This window comes from Cryptomeria japonica, chromosome 4 (genome assembly GCF_030272615.1).
Source record: "Cryptomeria japonica chromosome 4, Sugi_1.0, whole genome shotgun sequence".
Lineage (NCBI taxonomy): Eukaryota > Viridiplantae > Streptophyta > Pinopsida > Cupressales > Cupressaceae > Cryptomeria > Cryptomeria japonica.
Window position 1 is genome coordinate 712,187,738 of NC_081408.1, and position 10,805 is coordinate 712,198,542.

At 37.1% G+C, this 10,805-nt stretch overlaps 1 protein-coding gene across 1 annotated transcript; it reads right to left on the reverse strand.

Annotated features, from left to right (window-relative positions):
• Positions 1 to 259: 259 nt before the first annotated feature.
• LOC131036173 (uncharacterized) lies at positions 260 to 2,988 on the reverse strand. The gene is made up of 5 exons (XM_057967994.2): positions 2,655 to 2,988; positions 2,250 to 2,487; positions 1,865 to 2,026; positions 1,602 to 1,748; positions 260 to 619 (listed from the first exon to the last, which is right to left on the reverse strand). Exons 1-5 carry the CDS (start codon positions 2,744 to 2,746, stop codon positions 494 to 496), a joined length of 765 nt encoding a protein of 254 aa, XP_057823977.2. The 5' UTR covers positions 2,747 to 2,988; the 3' UTR covers positions 260 to 493.
• Positions 2,989 to 10,805: the final 7,817 nt, after the last annotated feature.

The following is a 10,805-nucleotide window of genomic DNA, read 5'->3' on the forward strand; positions in this document are numbered from 1 at the left end:
TTTTTTGTTTTTTGTTGGGTACTTTATGTTTTAATTTTCTGTTTGTATCTTTGTAGTTTCGGATCCTTATAAAACTCGTTTTTTCCTTAATAAAAAATACATATAATACTGATTTCCCATCAACAATTTTTTAAAATTATTTTAAAATTTAAACTGCCACTACAAAATCTTAAAAAAACCCACTTAAAACTTTCATTCAAAGACTGTCCATAGACAACATGATATTGCATGACATCCCCAGGTAACACATTGCACAGAATGAAATGAACCCAGGATAATTGCATTAAAACTGCCGGCCATGAAATAAAAATACAAATATTTGGTATGCATCAATTTCTTGATGTTCTTGAAAGTTTGAGATCACCAAGAAACAGACAAATGTGTCAACTGGACCAACATTATAATTGGGTATGATCAGAAACTTATATGTTAAAATTGGTAGCGCGTGCTTTGAGGAGGATTCAAATGAGGCAACAAAACAATGATAGTAATCTCACTGGCGGTGATTTTCCAGCCATTTGTCCACGGCCAATGTGAACATTTGATTCATCATCACAGTAAGCAGCTTGGATTGTTGCTTTTTCACACAACATTTTGGCATCCACCCACCTGGATTCAACTGTAAAATATACAAGAACAAATTCACTCAGTTTACAAAATTAGAAAATATCAGAACATAAGAGGATTAAGCTATGCCACTTGATGTTAAGCTACCATACAAGACTGTAAACATAAGGACATAAGTTTGCATGCTTGAGAAATCTCAGTATCAAATGTACATGTTATCTTGCTTTGCTTTCAAAATGAAAGATACCAGCATTGGAAAATAAAACAAGAAGCTGAAGAGCTTCCCTAGGATTTTGAAAAATCAATTGTTTTTCATTAAGTGGGGAAGGGTTCCAACTTATCATACATCCAAATAAAAAATCATCTCTCTAAGAACAACAAAACATTTATAAATAGTTTACATAAACATAGAAAGAACAATTGTTACTCATTACTCATGATGGTATAGGGACAATTAACTCAGTAAAAGTACAGCTACCAACAATTGGAAGATAATGACAAATAGAAGGTTTTAGGTTCAAGAAAGGGATGATTAGTTCAAGAAAGTGTAAGTAGATTTACCAAAGATAAGGTCTTAGACAAGTAGATCTATAGTAAATGTGAGGCTCTAAGTTTAACATAAGGACATGTAGTTCTATAAAAATGTGAAATTGTATTTTTATAATCAAGTATCTCTACAGAAATAACTCTGCAGAAAACACAAGGTCTTAGGTTCAACGCATAAACAACAAGTAGGCACAATAAATAAGAAATCCTGGGATCAATAAAGAAAGCAGCTGTTCTAGGACAAGTGTGAGGTTCTAAATTGAATTAAGAAACAAGTAATTCTACAGCAAATGCCTTGTGTTCAAGAACAGAACAAGAGCCCTACAACAAACTAGGTTCCAGTCTTCACTGCCCCAAAGAAATTGACATGATATAAAAGATCTTAGTTTACAAGACCAAGTTCCTAAACAATAGACAGGTCTGCAGAAATATTTATTAAAATATTTATTGCAATTATTATTTATAAATCCTACATAATTCCATCATACCTGCAAAAAACAAGTGACTTTGCATGATTTGTTATCTTCCAGCATTTGAAAAACCCATCCCAATTCGATCTTACCACGAAGACGTTTCTTGTTCTCAGCCAATACTGCTCTGGACAACCATTTGGGCAGGGATGAACACCCAACAACCTTCAACCAGAAAAAACCACAGCCCTAATCAATTATCCAATTCAAACCAGAAAAAACCTAAACTCATCCATTAAAAAAGATAAAGATACCAGAATGAAATGGCTATGCATTCTTACATAAATCTGATCCTTGATAGCCTGCCGCATTTCAAGTACAACAAACTCCCTACTGCGCAGGATGGCTTCCTCTGCAAATTGACTGAATGCTAAAAACACCACATCAACCTTTTCCCCAAAATCCTGCAGTTGGCTTCCTTCCACCAATTTCCCATCCCAAAGCTGCCATACAAACCATGATAATTATATCATTAAATTAAACAATATAACCTCCCCTGTTTGAAGATCAAGAATCCTTCAAATCATGTATCTGGGTACTCCTGTGTTTAAGTTTTTTTCCTCTCTAACATTTGGGTACCACCTCAAGACCAATTTTCAGGGATATTTGGATCAATGAAAAGAAAAAGAATCAAGAAAGCTGCTTAGAAAAGTGGGTTTGTTTTACCTTGGCAGTATTAACTGTATTGACCTGTTCTTTGAAAGCAGAGAGTGGAACGTTTAAGGTTCGAGTCCCGCGCAGTGTGTTATCCTTCTTAAAAATTTGGACATCTTCAACAATGTTCTTTAATGGCTTCCATCCATCACAGGCATTGCCATTGTCATTAGCAGCCATGAATAGTTTTATCGCCAATTCATTACCAGCTTCAGTCACATATCTTTTGACTGAATCATCGCTTGTTGTCCTGTTAATTTACCATTTCTGTCCTGTTACTGCCAATTTATGGTTCCTTCTACTTCATAAAATAAAAAACAATTCTGAAATGGGCGTCACTGCCATTGCTAAGTAATCTAAGACATTGAACTACAACCAAAAAATAAATATCGAGAAGCCTTGAAAGACCCAACTTACCATGTTGGAGTGGGTCTGTTTATATCTAAATACTTGAATAGATGGCTCCACATGATTGAGATCTTCTGAAAAATGATCAGATGTCCCAACATCACAGGCAGAGCACCAGAATTTTGTTGGCAGAGGCGAGGTTCTAGAAATTTTGAGGGTATTTCTTTCGTAATCCAGCTAAGTATACAAGAAGCACCTCTCAATTTGGCAGATGGTCGAGGAAGAAAACAAAACTATGTTCACATACTAATGGCAGGTGGATTTATCAGTAACAATATGACGAGACGAGAGTGAGATCTCTCCACGTTGGTTTTTATATTTGTTTTCCTCGGTACTTTAAACATTTCCCTTCCAATCACCCCCTATTATTTCCGTTCCGTTGGGTTTGTTAGTTGGATCTATGGAGATCGTTGGTGTTGTTTTAAATCTTGGGTTGTTTGTTGGTTGGATTTTTCGAGGTTGTGTTGTTGGTGATGTTTTTAATTTTGGGTTTTTTGGTTGATTGGATCTTTTGAGGTCATTTGTGTTGTTTTTAATCTTGGGTCATTTGTTGGTTGGATCTTTTGAGGTTATTGGTGTTGTTTTCAATCTTGAGTCTCATAGATTGTTTGGTCTCGTGAACGTCATTTATCTTCTCTCATTCATTTGATCTCATTAGCCTCATTCCATCCTCTCTAGATTATGTTTGCCTTTTCCTCCTTCCTCACTATCTTTTCCATCCCATTAACCTTATCCATCATTTTTTTCATTTTGTTAACCTTTGTCCCTTATTCTTCATCCTTCACAATATTCATGGCCTTTTAATTTCATTGGTTTTGTGTCTCATTTCTTGTGTTTCATTTTATATTATTGGTTCCAATTTTTATTATTTATGTTATGTTGGACATTTATTTTTCTATGATTTTCTCGTTCTTTAACTTTTTTAGGAATTTTCGTTTCATCATTCTAATCTTATTTTTTACATTGTCCAGCAATATCTTTTTATTTTTAACTTCATCTATCATCCTTTACACTATAGAGCCTTTTCATCTTGTTGGCTCCATCCATTATCCCTTATGCTATATAACTTTTCTTTTTTATTCACCTCACCCCTTTTGCCATATATTTTTTCTATTTCATTCAACTCATCCCTTATCTACTATGCTAATGGCTTTTCCATCTCATTAGCTTTATCCCTCATCCCTTATTTTATAGGACCTCTCTATCTCATTGCTCCCATCTCCAATTCCTTATGTTTTTAGGGCCTTCCATTTAATTGGGTTTAGCCCTTATGTTGGTAGTTTCTTCCATCTCATTGACTTTCATTCCTTATAATGTTAGGTTTGTTCATCCATCAAAGATTGATATCCCTAGCTTAGACTGTATTAATAAACCAATATTCACTTAACAAATTTTCTTTGATGGAGGATTTTTCATCCACAAAGTTGTTTTAGCTACCTGATATAGAGCACGTGCCTTAGGCTAAACATTTTCAGCTAAGAGCCAAAGATTGAGGGGTATCCATTATGCTAGATTCGTCTGGGGTATGATCCTAGTCTCATCCCTTTTTGATATTGGAGCCTTGCACTAAAAAAAACTTAATCCTTGATGGGCTCACAATTAACTAGAAGATCAAGGGTCGATTGACACGAAAAAATTTTACATTCTTGAGATTGTATACAATAAAATTCTAATATAATAAATATGCTAACTTTCTATATATAGGCCAACATTATGAGCCAAAAGAATAATGCTTCAGCGAAGATGAGAGGGAAAGGGAATAGTGTAGGGTTTTTTATTGGTGATGGAGAGATTAAGGGAGGAGATGATGAAGGCAGGGAGGGGGATGATTTGGTTCTTTGGATGCGACTCTCACATCTCCCCTTGTGGCTCTTTACTTGGTTTTTTCGATGTACTCAGGAGGCCCTTTTAAGGGTGTTTTTACTGAGTGGTTTATATTTGTGGTTGAGGGCTCACTACCCTCTATTCTTCTCTAGCTAGTACATCTTGATAACTCAATGATGAACAATGAGTACCAAACCGGTACTGAGAGGAGGGGGGGGGGGAGGGGGGGGGGGGGGGTGAATCAGTATAGACACAAAAACTTTTCCTAAACCGGTTTAACTGCAGATAGTGAACTTGATTGACAATCACTAGCACTGGTCTGAACCAGATTACTGTTGGTTAAACACAATGCGACTGTGAAAAACATAAACTGGAAACACTTGTCTTTCCACACAACTTACACCTTCATTTCCACTTTATCCTTGTGCATAAACATGTAATCTACCATCAGAAATATATAAAAACTTGCTAGATCAACATGAGTCACCACTAAACAAGAAATAACAAAACATCACATGAAAGAGGCATTACACATGACACACATATTTTTCAAGTGGAAACCCAACTGGGAAAAACCACGGTGGGGATGAATACCCATAAGCTTTTCTTGAACTCTTTAGAAGTCTGCTCTGTTAGGAGCCTAGTCCGGTTAAAGACTGTTACAATAGGTTCTATTAGGAACCGATCCTGTTAGGGATCACCCGGTTAGGGGATGGCTAGAATACCCGGTTAAGGGTTAAACCCTGTTAGAGGTTACCTTATTAGAGGATTTTCTGAACTCAATGGCTTTGAGTCACCCTGTTAAAGGATTTACAGCAAGCTGGTTAAAGCTACTCGGTTAAGGGATTTTCCAACTGTTGAAGTGGTTAGAGATCAACAGGTATTGCAATGATTTGGTAATAGCACACAGCAGATCCACTTTAGTTCCTTCCTTCTACACACACTCTACAGGTATCAATTTTCTTGTTTGGTCTAGCAAGAATCACGTATCTCTGCACTTAGATACTCTTACAACATTTTCCAACAACCTCAAAATGAAACACAACATCGACCTAATAGGAAACAGATAGGTCAGTAGCATAAACCCTAAACCCTAAACATTTAGGTTGAGCAATTCAGTCGGTTCAATCATGACCATTAAACACTTTGCATTTGAATACAATGGTCTTGAATAGATCTCAAGACATTCTCCATCGTTTGTTCTTCACCGCTTCATGGAGGCGATAACCCATCACGCGTTCTCCACCGTTTGTAGAGACTTCGCACATTCTCGAGGTAGATAGGATCAATCTCCTTCATGCAAGATCCTTCATGCGCATGAGGCTGACGTGGCAACACGATATGATCTCTATTACAATGCTAACTCATCATACAATGTCATCGGTTGAGTCACACAGGCTCAAGACACTTAAACCGAAAACCCTGAGGCTGAGACTACCAACCGGTAGGGGCGTGTGCACAAAGATGGTGATCAGAAAAGTGGACACCACCCCAAAAAAACTTGGAAAAACAGGCAGCGCTTATGTAGTTTTAAAATTTCAAATTCCCATGTACGCGCTTAGGTTTGTTCTTCCCGAGCCTAGAAAAGGTAGCACATATGAGCTACTTTTAGGAAAATGAGCGCATACACGCTACGCCTAGGAAAATTAGTGTGTACGCGCTGCTTATAGGAAAATGAGCACATACGTACTAATAATCCAAATAAAACTGCATACGCGGTGTCTGGTAAAAAAAGTTTTTAAAAAAAAACTGGGTCTTATTTACCCGTAGAGTGTGTTTTTTACTTTGTTTTTCCCCATTTTCTAACCTAAACCACAAATGGGGCACTAAATTTGTCCTCCAAGCTATGGATCAAGGTTAGTTTTTGTTTATTTTTGTCTTTCTTTCTAGTTTATGCAATTTGTTTTACATTTTGAATTTAATTTCATTAATTTTGATTAGGTTGTTTCATTTTTTGTTTCAAAAACCAGATTCTTCTAATCCAAAACAAGAACAACCAAATGCACCTCCTGAAAACCCACAAGAACAACCAAATGCACCTCGTGAAAACACACAAGAACAACCCCCAATTCTTCCTTTTGACCGCACAACCGAAACATAGGAAGAATTAATTCATCAGTTAGGACAAAATACGTCTAAAATCAATAGACTGATTGTAAAATTGAAAACTTTTGAACTTGACCATCATCAATCCCTCACCACTAGCCTAGAAACATTAGCTAGTGGTGCCATAGCTGTTTCCACAGAAATTACCAAATGGGGAAGCTTTAGGGATAGGTGTCGTCAATTCTATGCCAATGGGCTATCATATGATGGAGTAAAAAACAAAAATATTTCTAAACAACAAATATGTGCCCTTTTTGTTGATCCCAAAACTAGTCAGTCATTACCTCTTAATGCAAAGAGGTTTCCCATACATTGGTGTACCAATGTGCAGATGAAGAATCTTTTTTGGCAGAGGTGGTGGATGGTCTTTGATGATCCACCTTGTAATAATTATGAGGTGCCATTATAGTTTTTGAGAAAAATATATTGTGAGTTTGTGCTCAATGTGCGCCCAAACTATTTTGACATGAGAGAGTTTCATGGTAGAGGTGGTGGCTTTGCCCAAGATAGACTTGGAGCTCGTAGGCGATTAGCCGTGGAGAGTTGCCTCCCCCTACCACCCAAACCCAAGGTGCATCGGGCTGTCCCATTAGAGCTGAAAGAGTTGATGGAGCTACAAACTCTTTAGGCGGCCACAACATTGACTGGTGCCATCATCCAGCATGGGACATCATTAGCACACCCTATTGTATTGGGTGATGAGTCGTTAGAGGGCGACAAAGAGCCCATCGAGCATATGTGTGTCAGTTGCTCGGGGATAGATGATGCAGCCGGTGCAGATGGATAATCATATCATCTGTGCATGATTTATGGTTGGAGATGTCTGGCTCACACGGTTGAGTATGTCACACTAACAGATGAGTTGATGGACATGGTGTTTTCCCATGAGCCACAGACACAGGTGTGTTGATTTGAATTCATAACATTTTATTTATTAGTCATTTTAAATTTGTAATTACATAAATGAATTTTCATTTATACATCGATTTAAATTGAGACAAATAATATGCATTTCAGGATGCAGCAACGGTATCTCATACACCTCCCCTAGTTACCATAGTTGCAACTTCGATGCCTGAGGTATAAATTTTGTAACATGTTAAAATAGAATAGTACACTTTGAATTCAAAAAAATACAAGATATACTAACTATCTTTAATGCTTGGTCCAATTTTTGGTTTGTAGGTGTTAACAGGGGACGAAATGTCCTAGATTGATGACATCACGCTCTCAGCGATCGATTTTGGCCTACAAGGCTATATGGTATCATATTTTGTACAACTCTTTTTATGTATTGTTTTGATGGAATATGCAAGTCATTTCATTTTAGATTTTTAAAATTATGTTTAATTTATTATATATACTAATATCTCATGTTAATTTTGTGTTTTTAGGGTACCCCCTCTGCGTCTAGGGCTCATCCTAAGAAAAAGAATTCCTCGAAGATGCCAAAACGTGTGAAGAAGGTAATTGAACACATTTTTAGTTGTACAATTGTTTGAAAATGTTGAAATCAAGTATTAGTTGGGGTTTGTAGATTAATTAGTGTTTTTTGTCTATTTTACATGTACAATGGACATGTACAGCAACCATTGAGCTTTGTGGATATGTTGAATGCACCTGATTCGCCCGCGGATCAAGAGAGGGCGGAGGTATGTATCTCTACTTTATTTTCTTGATTTCATGACTATATGCACGTGTACATGTGAACTTGTGATATATTATAATCTTATAATTTTTTCATACAGGAAATATCCATACCTATTTCGTCAATGGCAAACCCTCCTCCTTGCACTGGAGAAGCATCTCAGGATCCGGTACACTTTTGTTTGATATGTAAAATTAATTGTTTTCAACCTTCAATACTTATCACTATATTAATTTTATTTAATCTTTGTACATTTTTTGTATAGGTAATAGCGTCAATTTCTACATCGATGGTGAGCCATCCTCAACCCATTGGAGAAGCATCTCAAGCACAGGTACATCATTGTTCTCTATATTATAGCTTTTAAGTGTTTTTGATATATTTATGTTAGTACATTGTATTAATTGTACATTTAATTTACAATAGACGCCTTCGTGGTACGGCCATAACGTGGATCAATTTAAGTATGTCTTCAAGAAAACTCCTAAGAGTGACAAGGAGAGGAGAGTGAAGACATTAGCTCCTGGATCAGTCGATGAGGTAATCTACATTTCAATTGCAAAGGAATTAAAGTTAAATGCATAGTTATGATGTTAATTGTGAACTATTTTCTACAAAAGAATTCTAACTTGGCTTTTGAATAGTGGTTTTGCAACCATCTACAAAGCCGTGTACTACGCCGAGGAGGCTTGATTTTGATGATCCACCACAAGTTTAGGATCATATAGTGTTAGTTTTTGTCATAGAATGACCAATACATGTAGATATATTCTACATTTTTATTGTATATCGATTTGGACATGGCATATGCCACATTTTTGTAATACTTGTATTGACTTGGCAGACATGCCTTTTTTTTTATATATATATATCGATATTCGATCCAATAAATGTGTAATGAGTTCATTATTTTGTATTCGTTGTATTTTGTGGTTGTCCTTTTATAAATTTAAATGAATATTTGCATATGTAATCAACAATATGAATATAAACAACAAAAATATATGATATAAAGCATTGCAATCGTGGAATATGATTTGATAAAATTTCTAAAATGTTGAATTAACCCTACAAAACTCCTTGTATTTAGTTCATTATTGTGTATTCGTTGTATTTGGTGGCTGCCCTTTTATAAATTTAAATGAATATTTGCATATTTAATTAACAATATGAATATAAACAACAAAAATCGACAATATGAATATAAACAACAATGTGTTTGGTGCGAGAGAACCCTGATGCTCGCAATGGTCAAATTTTGTTCCTCATGTGCACAAACCAACATCGCGAGCGCATCCGGGTGGGTAGGTTTACGCTAGGCATGGCCCTGTCATGCATCCCAAAGCACCAGAACGTTGAGAGTCATACCCTACCGGTGCGATCTCTCAAGTGCCCTAAGTCCAAAAAATTATCAAAATTTGATGGACTGTTTCTTCCAATCCACGACACATACGGTCAATCTGTTTGATCCTGTGGGGTTGCGTAAAGCTCCTCTACAATGGCCTATCTCGGTTTTCGATGACTCAGAGCCATTTTCAATTAGTAGCATTTTTTCGCCTGCTCAAAAAACGGTCAGTTGCTTGCAAGGAAAAGTTACAAGATTGGCTAGAATTGATTATGTTCCTCGTGTGCACAAACCGACGTCACGAGCGCATCCGGGTGGGGCAGTTTTATGCTAGGCATGGCCCTGTCATGCATCCCAAACCACCAAAACATTGAGAGTCATACCCTATAGGTGCGATCTCTCAAGTGCCCTGAGTCCAAAAAATTGTCAAAATTTGACAGACTGTTTCTTCCAATCCATGATACATACAGTTGATTTGTTTGATCCCATGGGGTTGTGTGAGGCTCCTCTACAATGGCCTATCTCGGTTTTCGACAACTCAGAGCCATTTTCAATTAGTAGCATTTTTTCGCCTACTCAAAAAACCGTCAGTTGCTTGCAAGGAAAAGTTGCAAGATTGGCTAGAATTGATTTTGTTCCTCGTGTGCACAAATCGACGTCGCGAGCATGTCTGAGTGGGTAGGTTTACGCTAGGCATGGCCTTGTCATGCATCCCAAAGCAACAAAATGTCGAGAGTCATACCCTACCGGTGTGATCTCTCAAGTGCCCTGAGTCCAAAAAATTGTCAAAATTTGATGGATTGTTTCTTCCAATCCACGACACATGTGGTTGGTCTATTTCATCCCATGAGGCTCCTCTACAATGGCCTATCTCAGTTTTTGATGACTCGGAGCCATTTTCAATTAGTAGCATTTTTTCGCCTGCTCCAAAAACTATCAGTTGCTTGCAAGGAAAAGTTGCAAGATTGGCTAGAATTGATTTTGTTCCTCATGTGCACAAACCAACATCACGAGCGTGTCTGAGTGGGTAGGTTTATGCTAGGCATGGCCCTATCATGCATCCCAAAGCACCAGAATGTCGAGAGTCATACCCTACTGGTGCAATCTCTCAAGTGCCCTGAGTCCAAAAAATTGTCAAAATTTGATGGACTGTTTCTTCCAATCCATGACACATACGGTCGATTTGTTTGATCCCGTGGGGTCACATGAGGCTCCTCTACAATGGCCTATCTTAGTT